Source organism: Gorilla gorilla, chromosome 4 (assembly GCF_029281585.2).
Source record: "Gorilla gorilla gorilla isolate KB3781 chromosome 4, NHGRI_mGorGor1-v2.1_pri, whole genome shotgun sequence".
NCBI lineage: Eukaryota > Metazoa > Chordata > Mammalia > Primates > Hominidae > Gorilla > Gorilla gorilla.
Genome location: NC_073228.2, coordinates 8936944 through 8956123, shown reverse-complemented (window position 1 = coordinate 8956123; position 19180 = coordinate 8936944). Strand labels below are relative to the sequence as shown.

The following is a 19180-nucleotide window of genomic DNA, read 5'->3' as shown; positions in this document are numbered from 1 at the left end:
CTCTCTGCGTTCTCCAACCCGGAGCAGTGCCCCTCTTCAGACCAGGTAGCAGTTTAAGTTCTAGCATTAATCCCTAAAGTTTAGCCAGCTCAACCTAATTAGCCAGAGGATCCCAGATGTCAAAAAGCCAGGGGCATAAACAGGCGCAGGGAGGAAATGCACCCGGGGAGGCGAGCGCCTGTTCTGCCCTAGGATGGATGGTGGGCCGTGTCTCCAGGGCCGCTGCAGCCAAGCCTCCATCATCGCTGCACGGCCAGGTGAGTGCCCTGAAGCTCCTCACGAGAAACACAGGCGGAGGCACCTGTGAGGACGAAGGGGAAGGGGCCTTCCACAAGGCACACCACGGTCACCAGGGGCTCCGCTCACAATGTGGCTTGTTAGCGTCAGGTTTCAGGAGAGAAGGGTATCCGTGAGCCTGGGTAACGAAGGAAGACTTATCTCACTAAGGAAGCTGGAAGTTTCTCACAATGAATCCTGTGTTTGGCAAAGACAAGGAATTTGCTTTAATATTATTGCCTTGAAGAAAGTCAAATGTTTGCGTGGGGCTCCTGCTTGGGGAGGCCAGTCCCTTTGTGAGGGGATCTGGTTGCCATGGTCTCAGCAGGAAAAACTCACACGGCGGCGAGATATTAACATTCCTTCCTCCTGGAGAGAAGAGTGGGGGTTGTACTTCATTTTGGTTTTAGCAAGTGGCGACGTTATGAGGAAAGTGGGGCTCCGTTAGTGCATGAATCGTAATAAGTGAATCAGCCCATTTCAAATACCCAGCACTTCTGAAAAGAGACACTTTGGATCTATGTTATCTAATAGTCAATATAACTCTCCCTATTCAAGAAAAAATATCATTACAGGAAAATACGTCCCTTTCAGCTATAACCAAACCAACCATATTTTATTAAAGTGTAGAATAGGGTCCCCATGAGGTCTCCTTACCCACACTTCAGACAGGCAGCAGGATGGCTCATTTCAGCCCTTCACCTTGGTCCTTCAGAACTTTACAACGGATTGTTTTTATTATTGGCAGAATTCATACAAACGGGATATGCCTCAAGTTAGAGCTAATCTATAAAAAGTACTTTATGAAAAGCAAAATGTTTTCAAAATAGATGAATGTTTTTAGACAAGGAGTGTCACCACAGTCACCAAAATACTTTAAATTTGTTTTCATCCAACTATAAAAGATGCAAAACTCTCTCTAATATTCTTTAACTTAAAAGAATATTAGGCCGGGCGCGGTGGCTCACGCCTGTAAACCCAGCACTGTGGGAGGCCAAGGCAGGCAGATCACGAGGTCAGGAGATCGAGACCATCCTGGCTAACACGGTGAAACCCCATCTCTACTAAAACTACAAAAAAATTAGCTGGGCGTGGTGGCGGGCACCTGTAGTCCCAGCTACTTGGGAGGCTGGGGCAGGAGAATGGCGAGAACCTGGGAGGTGGAGCTTGCAGTGAGCCGAGATCGCACCACCGCACGCCAGCCTGGGCGACAGAGCGAGACACCATCTCAAAAAAAAAAAAAAAAAAAAGAATATTAAAGGATGTTTATAGTAGTTTCAAAAACCAATTTGTTTACACACATTTCAGAAGCAAGTTGAAACAGATGTTCTACAATAATCAATTTATAAAGAGTTTTCTATTTCAAACCAATGAAAGATAATGTAAACAAGATATAACTTGGGAAAAAACATCTTCCAAATACACAAGACGATGATGATGACAGCAATGATGATGACAGACAGCTGCCAACACCTCCTGAGTGCCCGCCGCCCACCGTCCATCCCAGGGCAGAACAGGCACTCACCTCCCCCAGTGCATTTCCTCTCTGCACCTGTTTATGCCCCTGGCTTTTTGACACACTGCTGAGCGCCCGCCGCCCGCCCCTGTTCTAGACACGCTGCTGGGCGCCCGCCGCCCGCCCCTGTTCTAGACACGCTGCTGGGCGCGCCCGCCCCTGTTCTAGACATGCTGCTGGGCGCCTGCCGCCCGCCCCTGTTCTAGACACGCTGCTGGGCGCCCGCCGCCCGCCCCTGTTCTAGACACGCTGCTGGGCGCCCGCCGCCCGCCCCTGTTCTAGACACGCTGCTGAGTGCCCGACGCCTGCACCTGTCCTAGACACACTGCAGATTAGCTCATTTCACACCTCACAGCACTCCAAGACGGGTACTGACTACCACGACCTGTTCACAAATAAGGAAACGGAGGCAGAGTGAGGTGGCCGTGGAGCCGACCCCACCAGCCTGACCCCACCAGCCTGGCCCCACACCCAAGTCTACTTTACTCCTGCGTCTTCTGAGCCCCAAAGTGCTGCAGGAGAAGAGCCAGGGCCGGGAGCTGCTCCTGTCCACTGAGACACCCCGCAGGTGAGCCTGTGATTTTGTGAGTCTCACAGATCTGAACAGGACCCAACAGAGGACTTAACTCCCCAGGCTCTCACACGGGGACATTCCAGAGGGACCATAAACCCTCAGCCGCTTGCCCTTGAAATACGTCGTAGCTGTAAGACTCCCTCAGGACCAAGTCCACTAGAAAGTGGGGTGATGCCACCCATTCCTGAGCACATTCTAAAGCAGTGGCTCCTGATCCTGGATGTGTCTCAGAATCTTCTGGAAAGCTTTTAAAATCCCAATGCCCACGCTGCACCCCAGACCAATTACATGAGAATATCTTAGGGTGAGACTCAGGCACTGGTTTTCTAAAACTCACTGATGATTCTAACGTGCACAAAGTTAACGACCATTATCTTAGAGAAGATGTGACTCCTAAAATCTGTAGGAACCCGACCACCAACTAAAAACGTATCATCTGCCGACCTTGACTTTTTCAGTGCAATATAGGCAGGCATATTTTTTTCAAGTCTTATATGGAAACTTTAAAGTCAAACTAAAAGGACCCTGATCTATTACAATCAAAGCTAAGAACACAAGCTAATCATTCAACATAAAAACAGAGGGTGAATGAAGAAACCTCAACACACCTTGACCCAGCATCATGAAATTTCAAAATTCAAAAGCACAAAAAGAAAAATCTTAAATACTTTGAGAAACAATACCTTTAAAATAACAAGAGCCAGACTGGTATAAGGTTTCTTATTAGAAACACGGACACTAGAATATAATGAGGCAATCCCTTTAAAATTCTAAGAAAAATTATTTTGCACCTAGAATTCTATACCCAGCCAAACTGTCAACTGAGCATAAAAATATTCTTGAGCAAGAGAAATAAGCAGAAAAAAAGTTTGAAAAAATAATGGCTGAGGCTGGGCATGGTGGCTCATGCCTGTAATCCCAGCACTTTGGGAGGCCGAGGTGGGCGGATCACAAGGTCAGGAGATCGAGAACATCCTGGCCAACATGGTGAAACCCCATCTCTACTAAAAAATACAAAAAATTAGCTGGGCGTGGTGGCGAGCACCTGTAGTCCCAGCTACTTGGGAGGCTGAGGCAGGAGAATGGCGTGAACTCAGGAGGCAGAGCTTGCAGTGAGCCAAGATCATGCCACTGCACTCCAGCCTGGGTGACAGAGCAAGACTCCATCTCAAAAAAAAAAAAATAATAATAATAATGGCTGAAAAATTCTCAAATTACTAAAATTTTACTGGAGGAGCTCAAGAGTATATTTAAATATGCAGAAGAAAAATTAGCAAACACAGAGACAGATGGATAAGTCTGAATCTGAAAATGGAGACAAAGAAGAACGAAGAAAGTGAAAAGCATCTCAGAGAAAGCTGGAATACCAATAACTGTACCAACATATGCACAATGCAAGTACCACACGGAAAGGCAAGAGAAATAAGCAGAAAAAAAGTTTGAAAAAATAGTGGCTGAAAAATTCTCATATAATTGAAAAACATTCATCTACACATCCAGGAAGCTCAACAAACTCCATGTAGGATAAACACAAAAGATTCGCAGCTAAACACATCATAGTAAAAATGCTGAAACCAAAGATAAGGACAAAATACTGAAAGTGACAAGAGAAAATCACTTGTCACTTACAAGAGACCCTCAATAAGATTAACCGCTTACTTCTCATCAGAAACAATGAAGGCCACAGGCAATGGGGTCACACACAGATGCTCCTCAACTGAGGGTGAGCCTATGTCTAGGTAAACCCACTGTAAGTTTAAAACATCATAAGTCAAAAATGTGTGGGGGCCTGGGAGCTGTGACTCATGGCCACTGCCTGGCATCCTGACAGAACCATGGTTTCTACTGAATTTGTGTTGCCTTTGACCATCATAAAGTTGAAACATGGTAAGTTGAACTATCACAGGCTGGGGACCATCTGTATTCATAGTGCTCAAAGAAAAACACTGTCAATTACGAATCCTATATCCAGCAAAGCCATCTTTCAAAAATGAAGAAGCAAGTAAGACATTCTAAGATAAACAAAAACTGAGGCAGTTCATTGTAGGGCTGAAATGAAAGGGCACTAAACAGGAACTCATAGACAAAGAAGAAATGAAGAACAGGGATAAAGTTTACTATTCAGGTAAATATAAAAGATAGTATTATTTTGGTTTGTATTTTTTCCTATATGCTTTTAAAACAAATACAGAAAACAAGCCAGGTGCTGTGGCTCATGCCTATAATCCCCGCACTTTGGGAGGCCGAGGTGGGTGGATCACTTGAGTCCAGGAATTCGAGACTAGCCTGGGCAACAGGACAAAACCCCCTCTCTACCAAAAATACAAAACTTACGCAGGCATGCTGGCAGGCACTGTATTCCCAGCAACCTGGGAGGCTGAGGCACAAGAATCACTTGAACCCACTGGGTGGAGGTTGCAGTGAACCAAGATCATGCCACTGAGCTCCAGCCTGGGTGACGGAGTGAGCCCCTGCCCCCTACCGCTACACACACACCAGCAATTATAAATCTACGTTCATGAAAATAATTTATGAATTTATGTTAATGTTACATGACTGAAGCTAAGTGTTAATTCAAACTACACTGTTATAAATTTAAGATGTTCACTGTAATCCTCACAGTAACCACTAAGATGATCATTTAGAAATATACAGAAAAGGAAATGAGAAGGGAATCAAAATGGCACATCGGAAATAAGCAATTAAACAGAAAAGAAGGTAGTAATACAGGATTGAGGAATAAAAAAGACATAAGACATATAGAAAGCAGATAGCAAAGTGGCAAAAGTCCTTCCTTGTCAGTAATCACTTTAAATGTAAATAGAGTAAATTCTCCAATTAAAAGGCAAAATCTGGCAGAATGGATCTTGAAAATTATGATCCATCTAAATGCTGTCTATATGAGGAATTCACTTCAGATCCAAAGGCACAAGTAGGCTGAAAGTGGAACAAGGGAAAGAGATATTCCACGCAACTAGTAATCAAAGAGTGCTGGCGTGGCTGTACTAATATCAGAAAAAATAGACTTCAACTCAAAAATTATTAGAAAAGACAAAGAAAGACTATATATTGATAAAAGAGTCAATTGATCAAGAAGATATAACAAGCATAAAACTGTACACATCTAACAAGAGGGTCACAAAATTAAGTAAGGCAAATATTGACTGAATTGGAGGGAGAAACAGTTCTACCGTAACAGTCGGAGATTCAACATTCTACCTTCAATAATGGAGAGAACATCTAGACAGAAGATAATAAACAGAGAACTTGAACAATACTATAAACCAACTAGACTTAGCAGAAATATACGGAATACTCCACTCGACAGCAGCAGAACACACATTCTCAGGTGCACACGGCGCATTCTCCAGGACAGATGACACGTCCGGCCATAAAATGTACCTTAAACATTTTTTTAAAGATTGCAATTATATGAAGTATCTACTCTGACCACAGTGAAATGAAACTAGAAATAAATAACAGAAGTAAAACTGAAAAATTCATATATAAATGAAAGCTAAACCATATACTCTTCAGCAACCAATATGTCAAAGAAGAAATCATAAGGCTAATTAGAATATACTCAGAGACAAACGAAAACAAAAACACAACAAACCAAAACTTTCGGGATGTAGAAAAATCAGTGCATAGAAAGGAATTTATAGCTATAAATGCCTACATAAAAGAGGTCTAAAATCAAGAACCTAAAAGTACACCTTAAGAAGCTAGAAAAAGAAAAATAAACTAAACACACAGCTAGCAGAAGGAAGGAAACAGTGAAGATTAGAGTGAAAATAAACAAACAATGACAAAACAATAGCAAATCAACAAAAAGAGTTGATTCTTTGAAGAGGGTCAACAAAATTGACAAACCCAGCTAGACTGAGAAAGAAGGAAAGACAGCTCAAAATGCTGAAATAAAAAGTGGTAATGACTCCCAAACTTAACAGAAACTAAAAGGATTATGACAGCGTGAAGAACAACATATGCCAAAAAAATTAGATAACCTAGATTAAATGGACAAATTCCTAGAAACAAACTACCAAGATTGACTCAAGAAGAAATAAAAAAAATCTCAACACACCTATAACAAATAAAGAGATTGACTCAGTAATAAAAAAAACAAAAACTCCCAACAAAAAAGCCCAGAGTCAGGTGACCTCACTGATGAATTCCACCAAACTCAGAGAATTACTAACACCAATCCTTCCCAAACTCTTCCAAAAAACAAGAGGAAGAAACACTTATTCTATGAGGCCAGTATTACTCTGATACCGAAGCCACACAAAGATATCATATGAATAGGAACCTATAGGCCAATAGCCCTTACAAATATATATGCAAAAATATTCAACAACATACTAGCAAACTGAATCCAGCAGTATACTAGAAAGATTTTACACCAGGAACAAGTGGGATTTATCCCAATAATGCGAGGGCAGTTCAACATAGGATATCAATCAACGTAACATACCATCTTAACAAATAAAGGGGAAAAAACGATATGATCATCTCAAATTGGTGTCGAAAAGGCATTTGACAAAATCTGGCACCCTTTCATGATTTAAAAATTCAACAGACTAGAATTAAAAGGGAACCTCCTTAGCGTAAGAAATGGCATTTATAAAAACCTACAGCTAATATCATATTCAAGGGTGAAAGACTGAAAGCCTTTCCCCTACAATTGCCTGGGAGAACCTAAGCGAGGATGCCCGCTTTCACCACTTCTATTCAGCACTGTCCTGGAAGCGCCAGCCAGAGCGATGAAGAAAGAAAAAAGCCAGGCGCGGCGGCTCCCGCCTGTCATCCCAGCACTTTGGGAGGCCGAGGCGGGTGGATCACCTGAGGTCAGGAGTTCGAGACCAGCCTGGCCAACATGGCAAAACCCCGTCTCTACTACACATACAAAAAATTAGCTGGTTGTGGTGGCTCACGCCTGTAGTCCCAGCACTTTGGGAGGCCGAGGCGGGTGCATCACCTGAGGTCAGGAGTTCGAGACCAGCCTGGCCAACATGGCAAAACCCCGTCTCTACTACACATACAAAAAATTAGCTGGTTGTGGTGGCTCACGCCTGTAGTCCCAGCACTTTGGGAGGCCGAGGCAGGCGGATCACCTGAGGTCAGGAGTTCGAGACCAGCCTGGCCAACATGGCGAAACCCCGTCTCTACTAGAAATACAAAAAAATTGGCTGGTTGTGGTGGCTCACGCCTGTCATCCCAGCACTTTGGGAGGCCGAGGCAGGCGGATCACCTGAGGTCAGGAGTTCGAGACCAGCCTGGCCAACATGGCGAAACCCCGTCTCTACTAGAAATACAAAAAAATTAGCTGGTTGTGGTGGCGCACGCCTGTAGTCCCAGCTGCTCCGGAGGCTGAGACATGAGAACTGCTTGAACCCAGGTGGCGGAGCTTGCAGTGAGCTGAGACCGCGCCACTGCACTCCAGCCTGGATGACAGAGTGAGACTCTGTCTCAAAAAAAAAAAAAAAAGAAAGAATCTAAATTGTAAAAGAAGAAGCAAAACTATCTCTACTCATAGATAATATGATCTTAAATACAGGAAATCCTAAAAACCCACAAAGAACAAACTATTAAAGCTAATAAACTATTAGAGCTAATAATTGTAGGATACAAGGTCAACACTAAGAGAAATCCGTTGTTTATCCCCTAGAAATGAGCAATCTCAAAGAAAATTAAGAAAACAATTCACAAAACTTATCACAAAGCTCAAGTAATCAAAACAATGAGGTACTGGTGTGAGGACAGACATATAGACCAACGGAATAGAATCTGGAGTCCAGGAATGAATCCATACGTTTATGGTTAATGGATTTTTGACAAGAATACCAAGACAATTCAGTGGAGAAAGAATAGTCTTTTAAATGGTGTTGGAAAAACTGAGTATCTACTTACAAAAGAATGAAGCTGGACCTTTGCTTCACACCATACATAAAAATTAAGTCAAAATGGATCAAAGGCCTAAATATAAGAGCTACAAGTATAATTCTGAAGAAAACATACAGATAAAATCTTCGTGACCTTGATTTAGCCGTAGCTTCTTAGAAATGACACCAAAAGCACATGCCACAAAAGAAATAATAAATTAGATTTTTGTCTTCATCAAAATCATAAGCCTTTTGTGCATCAAAGGACACTCTCGAGAGGGTGAAAAGATAACCCAAAGAATGGGAAAAAAATTGCAAATTATATATAATAAAGCTCTAGTGTCCAGAACATATAAGGAGCTCTTACAATTCAACAATGAAAACACATACAGCTCAATTTTTAAAATGGCCAAAATACTTGAATAAACATTTCTTCAAGGAAGATATACATTTATTTATTTATTTATTATTTTTTGAGACAGAGTTTTGCTCTTGTTGCCAGGCTGGAGTCCAATGGCACGATCTCGGCTCACAGCAGAGATCGTGATCTCTGCCTCCCGGGTTCAAGCAATTCTCCTGCCTCAGCCTCCTGAGTAGCTGGGATTAGAGGCCGCTGCCACTACTCCAAGCTAATTTTTGTATTTTTAGTAGAGACAGGGTTTCACCATGTTGGGCAGCTTGGTCTTGAACTCCTGACCTCTGGTGATCCACCCGCCTTGGCCTCCCAAAGTGCTGGGATAACAGGCATGACCCACCAAACCCGGTCCATTTATTTTTTATTATTTATTTTGAGATGGAGTCTCACTCTGTCACCCAGGCTGAAGTACAGTGGCACCATCTCGGCTCACTGCAACCTCTGCCTCCCGGGTTCAAGCGATTCTCCTGCCTCAGCCTCCCAAGTGGCTGAGATTACAGGTGCATGCCACCACACCTGGCTAATTTTTTTTTGTGGTATTTTTAGTAGAGATGGGGTTTCACCATGTTGGCCAGGCTGGTCTCAAACTCCTGACTTCAGGTGGTCCACCCGTCTCGGCCTCCCGAAGTGCCGGAATTAGAGGCGTGAGTCACTATGCCTGGCCCAAGGAAGATATATAAATGGCCAACAAGCACATGAAAAGAGGCACAACATCTTTAGTCAACAAGGACATTCAAATTGAAACCACAGTGAGACACCACTTCACACCCACTAGCATGGCTATAATTTAAAAAACAGAAAATAACAAGTGTTGATGAGGATATGTAGAAATTGGAACATTCATACATTGCTGGTAGGAATGTAAAATACATCCACTGTGGAAAAGTTTGGCAGCTCCTCAGTATGTTAAACACAGAATTACAATATGAGCCAGAAATTCTACACCAAGGAATATACCCAAAGGATTTGAAAACCAGTGTTCAAACAACAACTGTACACACTGTCATCATTCACAGTAGCAAAGGGTAGAACAACTCAAATGTCCACTGCCTGACAAACGGACACAGAAAACATGGTACTTATGTACAACTGCATATCATCCTCCCAGAAAAAGGAACGGAGCACGGATACATGCCACAGCACAGAGGAACGTTAAAACGTTATGCTAAATGAAGCCGGTTACAAAAGAGCACATGGAACCTGACTCCATTCATATGAAATGTCCAGAACAGGCAAATCTACAGAGACAGAAAGCAGACAAGTGGTTGCCAGGGATGGAAGAGCCTGCGTGCCACCGCAGAATACCCCAGACTGGGTGGCAGAAGGGGTTTCTCACAGTTCTGGAGCCTGGGAAATCCAAGAGTAACGCTCCAGCAGATTCAGTGTCTGGTGAGGGCCCCTTCCTGGCTCACAGAGGTGCCTTCTCCCTGTGTTCTTACAGAGCAGGAGGGGTGAGGGAGCTCTGAGTGGCCTCTTTTATAAGGGCACTAATCTCATTGGTGAGGCCCCACCCTCATGTCCTAATCACCTCCCAAAGTCCCCACCTAATGTCATCCTAATACTATCACCCTGGGGGTTCCGAATATGAATCTGGGGGTGGACACAGACATTCAGATCATAGTAATAAATCCCTACCAAAGAATAAGAAACTTAGGTCTATAATAAATCCCTACCAAAGAATAAGAAACTTAGGTCTATAATAAATCCCTACCAAAGAATAAGAAACTTAGGTCTATAATAAATCCCTACCAAAGAATAAGAAACTTAGGTCTATAATAAATCCTACCAAAGAATAAGAAATTTAGGTCTATAATAAAGCCTACAAAGAATAAGAAATTTTAGGTCTACTAAGGTTCTTTCTTTCTTTCTTTTCTCTTTCTTTCATTTTCTCTCCCTCTCCTTTCTTCCTTCTTTCCTTCCTTCCTTCCTCTCTTTCTCTCTCTCTCTCTTTTTTGAGATGGAGTCTTGCTCTGTCACCCAGGCTGGAGTGCAGTGGCACGATCTCGGTTCACTGCAACCTCTGCCTCCTGGGTTCAAGCAATTATCATGCTTCAGCCTCCCAAGTAGTTGGGATTACAGGCGTGTGCCACTACGCCCGGCTAATTTTTGTATTTTTAGGTAAAGACGGGGTTTCACCATGTTGGCCACGCTGGTCTTGAACTCCTGACCTCAAGGGATCCGCCTGCCTTGGCCTCCCATAGTGCTGGGATTACAGGTGTGAGCCACCACACCCGGCCTCTACTAGGTTCTTAATAAGAGGTATATCCAATTACCACCAGGATACTTTTTGTCAGTATTTCAACAACATGAAACTGTTTTGGTACGTAAGTTGATAAGAAACCACGAATTATAGTTTAATAAACTAAGCGTGTTTACTTACCGCCTCTAGGAGAAGGAGAATCGTGCCCCCCAATGATCACGTGGACACCGGAATCTTCCAGCTTCACTCTCCATTTTTCAATGATAGCCCCAGACTTGTCCTGAAAGCAGAACGCTGGCAGGTCAGGAAACTTCCCTTCGAACAGTCAACCGTTGCTTACACTGGGGCTGAGTCACCCGACAGGATGTTCCTACAAACCTTACTGGCATCATTGAAAACAGACAGCTCCATGGTACCTTCAAAGTCCTGTTGCAAAACAGACCTCAAACATTCGTCCAGCCACGGTTCAGCGTTGTGGACTGGGAGGATAATAGACTGGAATTCAAAAGAAATGGATTAATAGAAGTGTGAAAACTTAGTTCCCTTTCCATGGCTCTAATTTACCTCCCCTTCACCACCCACACATAGGCCGTGACAAACAAAAGGTGTCCACTCCTTTTCTCCAGGCTCTTAACATGCTTGTAAGATTCTTTACGTCTTAGCTTTCCCTGAACTGCCTTCTATATGTTTTTGAAAGTGAAAAAAAAACTGAAAGGACTTTGGGAGGCCGAGGTGGGCGGATCACAAGGTCAGGAGATCGAGACCATCCTGGCTAACATGGTGAAACCCCGTCTCTACTAAAAATATAAAAAATTAGCCAGGCGTGGTGGCAGGCGCCAGTAGTCCCAGCTACTCGGGAAGCTGAGGCGGGAGAATGGCATGAACCCGGGAGGCGGAGCTTGCAGTGAGCTGAGACTGCACCACTGCACTCCAGCCTGGGTGACAGAGCAAGACTCTGTCTCAAAAAAACAAAACAAAAAAACTGAAAGGCATCAAATTGTTCCCAACTCAATGGTAAATCATGAGTTTTCCAATCACTGATCAGAAACATCATTTTGGTTGAAACAAGTATCTGGGTATCTTCCAACTCACTCATGAAAATAACTGGTTGGTTTTTTTTTTTTTTGTTTTGAGACGGAGTCTCGCTCTGTCACCCAGGCTGGAGTGCAGTGGCTCGATCTCGGCTCACTGCAAGCTCTGCCTCCCGGGTTCACGCCATTCTCCTGCCTCAGCCTCCCGAGTAGCTGGGACTACAGGCGCTGGTTGGTCATGTTCTAGGTGGAATAAGCATTTCGGCAAACCATGTTAGAAAACCTGCAACAAAGTAACCCCTTTAAGTAACCCCTCGCCCACAAAAAACAATGTTTTAACAAAGTATCGGGCAGGAGGTGTTCAAAGAACCCAGCTGAGCAAATGGGAGGCCTGACGTCCATCTCTCGATTCCTTTGTCCTACACTTCGTTTCAGGCTAGTGTAGCTAGTGTCCTTTTCTCATTGTCCTTTTCTCATGAAGCCCAAAACAAAAATTTATAAAGTGGGATGGAGTAAAACCAGTGAAATTCAATGCCAACAAAACAACTGATTACAGGAGTTAAGTCTTAATTTCATACATTATAATATTAACTGATACGGAGCGATACTTAAGAGATTAGTCTGTCCTCACCCTTAATTTATATCCAAAAAAGAAAAGTTGAAATTGTGTTGAAAACACAATTTAGTCAAGTTCTTTACAAATGAAACCTCACTCTGTCTCTTCCTGGACTTAGGTTTATAAGAATAAAAGGAGTTCTGGCCGGGCGCAGTAACTCACGCCTGTAATCACAGCATATTGGGAGGCCGAGGCAGGCAGATCATCTGAGGTCGGGAGTTCGAGACCAGCCTGAACAACATGGAGAAACCCCCTCTCTACTAAAAATACAAAATTACCCTGGTGTGGTAGTGCATGCCTGTAATCCCAGCTACTCGGGAGGCTGAGGCAGGAGAAACGCTTGAACCCGGGAGGCAGAGGTTGCGGTGAGCCGAGCTCGCGCCATTGCACTCCAGCCTGGGCAACGAGTGTGAAACTCCATTTCAAAAAATAAAAATTAAAAAAAAAATAAAACGAGTTCCCTAATTTATTTACAAATTTACCTTAGTTTGGATTTACTTAAAGGAAAAGAAGGAAATAATTTTTCTCAAGATCTACAAAATATAATGTTTCTATCAAAGATAGACCTTGATTCACCTGTTCCCAATTTTAGTAAGACTGGAATAAAAAAGAAAAAAGGCTGGAAAAAACAAACAAAAAAACAAAAAACAGAAAACATGCTGAGCCTTTGGGCGACTGCTAATCCTACATCCCTGTGGTTGTTCTCCGCATCCGCCTATTGGCTGGGTCTGAACCCTGAGGGCCTTTGCTCCAGCCTCTGCCGAAGCACAGGGAAGGTGTTCGGGGCTTCTGGGCAGGTTTTTAGGGCACGTGTTTGGGGTAAGTGTGCTGGACACACAGGCAGGTGTGTGGGCACGGAGGTGTGCAGGTAGGTGTGTGGGATGTGTAGGCAGGTGTGCAGGGCAGGTGCACGGGCAGGTATGGGGCACGGCCATGTATGCAGGACGCAGAGCAGGTGTGTGAAGCAGGTGTGCAGGCACAAGACGTGTGAGTGGGGCATGGGCAAGTGTGCCGGGAATGTGTGACGGCAGATGTGTGGGGTGCGGGGTTGTGTTTGGGCACACGGACAGGTGTGCAGGCAGGTGTGGGGCATGGGGAGGTGTGCAGACCAGGTGTGTGGGGTGCGGGAGCGAGGCAGGTGCGCGCGGCAGGTGCGCGGGGGCGAGTCAGGAGCGCGGGGCACGTGTGCGGGGTGTGGGGCAGGTGCGCGGAGGCGGGGCAGGTGTGCAGGACAGGCGTGCAGGGGCGCAAGGCAGGTGCGTAAGAGCGAGGCTGATGCGCAGGTGCGCGGACCAGGTGTGTGAGGTGCGGGGGCAGGTGCGCGGGAGCGAGGCGGGAGCGAGGCGGGAGCGAGAGGCGGGAGCGAGAGGCGGGAGCGAGGCGGGAGCGAGGCGGGAGCGAGGCAGATGTGCGGGCGCGGGAAAGGAGCGCGGGGCAGGCGGGCAGGGACGAGGCAGGTGCGCCGTCCGTCCACCCCACGACCAGGTGAGGGCGAACGGGGAACTGCCTGAGCTCCGAGCCCGGAAGCTTCAAAATCAGAACGAGGAAGGTCGGTGAGGAGGCCACGTTCGCGGGACGGGGGCAGGAAACGCAGCCGGAGCTGCAGATCTCGGCCGCGCCCCGCGGGCTCCAATCCCGAGCGTCCCCCGCACGCGCAGCCGCGCTCGCCCGCGGGGCCTAAGGGCTGCTCAGGGCGGAGACCCCGTAGGTGAGCCCGAGAGGCGGTGCGGGGCTGCGAACCCCGGAGCGAGAGAGGACTGGAGGGCGGGGTGAGGGGACGCGAGGACCCAGCCTGCGCGGCGGGGCACCCTCCCCGCTGGCACCTACCACGTGGGCCTGCATGGCCTGGCGCTCCTCGGACGCCCCGCCCACGCCGGCTCCGCTCATCCCGCCGCTTCGGCCTACGGCGCCTGCGCGGGCGGCACCAGGAGGCGGGTCTGAGGCCAGGCAATCTCCGATTGGTGCAGAGCGGCGTCCATAGGGGTGGGCCTCCCGGCGGGGCGTGGCAGGGGCGGGGCTGCTCGGCGCGGGGCGGGGCCGGGAGGTCGCGGCCTCCGTCTTCCGCCATGGGCCACGCCCCGGTCCCGGGTCACCTCTCGGGGCCGCCTCCTTGGCCCGTGGAAGCCTCCTGCTCTCCCCTAGGGCGCGCGTCACAGTCTCTGGTCCCCCGTAGACGCCGCCGCGGGGAAGGCGGGGCTGTGCGAGGGCGCCGCGCTGCAAACCCAAGCCAGGCGGCCTGGAGGTTGCTGTAAAGCCTCAAGCAAGGCTGATATGTAAAAGAGTCGTTGCATTTCACCCGGGCTGTGGGCTGTGCTACCTGACCGGGAAGGACGAGGGGAGTGCAGGGCGTCCTTTCAGACAGACGCGGTAGGGAGAGCAGGGCGTGCAGGACACTTGACGGCCCCAGGAGAGGGGTGAGGCTCTGACCCCACCGGGGTGTCATCCAGGAGGAGGGGTGCCCTGGAGTGAGGCCCTGATCCCACCGTGAGGTCCTCCAGGAGGAGGGGTACCTGGGGTTAGCTCCCGCAGGAGGAGGGGTGCCCGGGAGTGAGGCCCTGACCCCACCGTGAGGTCCCCCATGAGAAGGGGTGCCTGAGGAAAGACATGACCCCAGTAGCTCCCGGTACCCTCCACCTTTGCCTTCATTTCCGCCTCTGCATGCAGCCTTGGGAACTGCAGGGCTGGGAACCCGGAGAAGGCGGCTGGGCTCTGGGGGAGCTGAGAGGTGGCCTTCCCTGCCAGGAACACAGGCCAGGCCCCATCCCTATCTAACCTTATACTTGAGGAGCACAGAGCGGATATCTCCAGATTTGAGTCATGAACGCGCGGCCGGGAACCCCAGCAGTTCTGAACTTGTCAAGGGAGCAGCCTGCCATGAGGGGTCTCCCAGGCGGCTGTGAGGCCTCTGGAACCTCCCTGCTTGGAGGTTGACTGGGGACAGGGCCGTGGGGGTCAATAAAGAGGACTGCTGCCATTAGCCCTGGGCTGCCTGCACACAGAGATTAAGCCCACTTGGGATTTGTTCCAGCTGATCTGAAGTAATGAGTAATTCACAATTAATGAGCACGGCTGTAAGCAGCCCTTCCTGGACAAATCCTTGGCTGTCCAAAACTAAGATTAAATGCAAATCATTCTATCAATTAACCGTTACAACAAAGCCAAACTTCTGTTAAGCATCACTTCATAGATGGTTTTTTTTCCCTTAAATTGCCTCCTTGTTTGCAAAGCCTGTTTTACAAGTGGAATGCTTAAGTCACATGAGTGAAAATGCAGCCTTATTTACCGTTCAGCAAAAGCTATCTGAGAATTTGCTTCCAGGGACCTCATGTTCTCCAGAGGTTGGGGTACTAGGAATCATTTCATTGTAAAGGACTCGGTAAAAAGTAGCCCTGTAGCTGCCAGAATGCTCTGTAGGCTCATGATAAGGTGGTAAGGGCCAGAGGTCAGGGGTCACAGATGGCTTCTGCCCCTCCACAGCACATGGTGTCCAGAACTGGGCTTGCCTCTCACCTTCCTTCCTGTACATTTCCTGGTGCCAGAAATTTGCTTTTCACTGACTTCCCCCTAATTCAAATTTGATTAGAATCTCCTTTTTGGGAACATTCAAAGTGCCAAGGTGCGTTTCAGAAATGCAGGGTTGCAGAGGTGGGGTCCTGAAATCCAAGGGTGGTGGGGCCTGAGATCACTGCCCTCACAGTAGGAAGATCCTCGGGGAGAGGCCAGCAGAGGGCCTGGACAGAAGGCACTGACACCCTACCCTGGAGAGAGACAGGAAGGAGGACCTGGGGCCTCCTCAGAGCTGGCCGGGTGGAGATCGTGTGGTCTTCGTTCAGAGGGAAGTGAGGTGCTGATGAAAGATGATTGACGTCACGTGGGCACCAGCAGAGGAAGTGACACAAAACGCCCCACAGCTTTGGGTTAACTGAGTGGGCAGTTGTATTTATTTATTTTATTTTATTTTTGTAGAGATGGGGTCTTGCTGTTGCCCAGACTGGTCTCGAGCTCTTGGCCTCCCAAACTGCTGGGATTACAAGTGAGAGCCATTGCGGATAGCCAGTTTTCTTTATTTTTAATTGTTGTTTGTGCAAAAGGTTTTGGCGAATAGTGGCTATATTCAGAGGACTCAGTACCAGTTGCCAGGGGCCTGGAGTAGGTGCTGTGGTCTCAACGTGTGTGTCCCCCCAAACCATATGTTGACACCTAACCCCCAAGGTGATGTGGTTAGGAGATGGGGCTTTAAGGAGGTGACTGGGCCGTGAGGGCTCTCCTCTCATGATGGACGAGTGCCCTTCAACGAGACTTCAAGGAGCCCTTCTGTCCCTTCTTCCACGTGAGGACACATAGAAGGTACCATCTCTGGGGAACAGGCCGTCACCAAACACCAAGTCTGCTGGCGCCTGGATCCTGGACTTCTCAGCCTCTACAGCTGTGCGCAATACATTTCTATTGTTTATCAATCACATGGTCAGAGGTATTTTGTTACAGCAGCACAAATGGACCAAGACATCAGGTCTGCAAATTGAAGAACTGCTCAGCAGCCTTCAGTGCTGGGTGGGGAGACAGAGGTTCCCTGCAGGTCCGCACGGATGGTGCTAGACTCGGTGCTGGGTGGGGAGACAGAGGTTCCCTGCAGGTCCGCACGGACGGTGTTAGACTCGGTGCTGGGTGGGGAGGTTCCCTGCAGGTCCGCACGGACGGTGTTAGACTCGGTGCTGGGTGGGGAGGTTCCCTGCAGGTCCGCACGGACGGTGTTAGACTTGGGGGACACTGGGTCCCCAGTAAGAATGATTCTGGTGTGAGTGCAGCTAGTGAGGGCTGAGTTCAAGCTTTAAAGACGAGCCCGACGGGTTCCTGCAACAGCCTGATCCCCTAAACCTTCGTGTGTCCAAGTCCCCAGAGGGGATGAACCTCAACAGACCTGGTTCGAGCTCCCCTAGGCAGTGGGTGCTGCCTGGAGGGCAGGGTCGCTCGAGACTGTAGGAGACTCTGCACGTGGTGACCGTAGCACCCCCATAATAAAGCAGCCCGTGAGGGCAGCCTGGCTGTTCGGCGGTGTGTGCACTGAGGTCATCTCTCCTACTCTGTCTCAGCTATTTAAAGGCTGTGACTCACCATGTGGATTTAATGACTCATTAAGGAGTTGCAGCCCATGGTTTTTAAAAAAAGTAATCTACAAAAAAATAAATGAAAAAGTCTTCAGGACAGTAGACTAAGTGCGGATGTGGTCCCTCGAGTTCCATTTTTCAGCCGCCCACATTCCTGGGATTCAGACCTGTTGGGAATTGTAGGATTCTAGTTGCACAGGGAAACCCAGAGTCGATTCAGGAGGATAATTCTGAGCCGGGGGTGGGGGTACCAGCCTGGAGCTCCGGGGGCTATGGGCTGATCCTACGAAAGGAAAGTCAAGCCTGTGAGTTGCAGAGCCTGGACAGAGAAGTTGAGGTGATGGCGTTCTGCAGATCCGTGAAATTCTATTACATGTCAGAGGGAAGGGACGGCCTCATGTGGCCCCTTGGAGGGACCAAGCCCTACCCAGCGCCTTGCGCAAGGCAGCATGCCGTCAGTGTTGGCTCCACCCACCTGCACCGTCAGGCCTTCTGGAAAGAGAAGGAGATCCCACTGACGGAGCGTCTCCAAACTTCCAAGCAAATATTACCTCGTTAAAGCCCAGTCCCACATGACTGACCTGGAGCCACAGCCTGCCCTCCTTCCCTGGGCCTGCAGGAAGAGGGGAGGTTCCTGTCACCAGAACCGTTCCGTCATCAGCTGGGCAGATGCTCGCTGTGGATTCTAGGTGAGCATCAAGTACCAGGGACCATGATTGTCTTGGAATCCCCCGTCCCGCCTGAGCCCAGAACGCAGAGCCGGAGTCAGGGGCTTGCACATGGAGCGTTTCACGCCCAGGAGGCTGGGGCAGGGGCCAGGAAGGAGCGGGGAGGGGGCCAGGACCAGCGTGCTCTGCTGAGGGTCCACATCGAGGGCTGGACCCTGGACCTTCACGAGCCTGGAGAATTCTCCATCCGAGCAGCGAGGAGCCCCTGCTTGTTGTCAGCTGGAGCTGCGCCTCGGGGCATCTGCTCCCCTGGCCCTGGGGTGGTGACTGCAGGATCCCACAGGTGTCCCGAGGCCTGAGGCTCTTCTCACTGCGGAGGCCACCCTGCAGGAATTGGAGTTAGGATCCGGAGTTGGCAGGAGGAGGAGATGCACAATGAGATGGCAGCCTCACCTCCAGGGGACGGCCCCGCAAGCCGGAGCTGCCCTGCTGCACACTCAGCACTCGAGGCGGATTTGGAGGTGACCTAAGCCCGCAGCTCTCCAAGTCTTGGGGGAATCTACAGTGGATGGCAGGTGCCTGCGGACGCCGAGTGGGTGCGGCCCCAGTTACGCTCAATGCAGGGGCACCTGTGTTAGCAGCTGACGTGGACGGGAAAGGCCTGTGCCGAACAACGTTCCGTGTTCAATTAGACACTCTCCTCCTAAACAGGGGCGGAAGACGTCTCATGGGGGTTCCAAGCGTGATTTATGGAACTCACTCCCACGAGATAACGCAGCATTTTTCACACGTGGGAGAAAGGGCTGGGCTCGACTGGTGCCTGAGTGAATGCTGAGGATAAATGGGAAGCAGGACATTCCAGGGCACCTCTGCGTCTTGCATGAGACCTTGTGAGGG

General features: G+C 48.4%; 1 protein-coding gene across 5 annotated transcripts in view; it reads right to left on the bottom strand.

Moving 5' to 3' along the window:
* The window catches only part of B3GNTL1 (UDP-GlcNAc:betaGal beta-1,3-N-acetylglucosaminyltransferase like 1), a 103771-nt gene extending 89342 nt beyond the window's left edge, over nucleotides 1–14429 (bottom strand). For 4 of the 5 annotated variants that reach the window (XR_008680363.2, XM_063705983.1, XM_055389340.2 and 1 more), the window contains exons 1-3: nucleotides 14338–14421; nucleotides 11242–11358; nucleotides 11044–11143 (exon numbers count right to left, since the gene is read on the bottom strand). Coding sequence is in view for 4 of the 5 variants with exons in the window: in XM_063705983.1 (XP_063562053.1) it covers nucleotides 11044–11143; nucleotides 11242–11358; nucleotides 14338–14397 (277 nt within the window). In the remaining variant the exon portion in view is untranslated. Of the gene's footprint in view, nucleotides 1–11043; nucleotides 11144–11241; nucleotides 11359–14337 lie in introns of all 5 variants that reach the window. The other variant, XM_031011632.3, reaches the window with a different exon arrangement.
* Between the last annotated feature and the right edge of the window lie 4751 nt (nucleotides 14430–19180).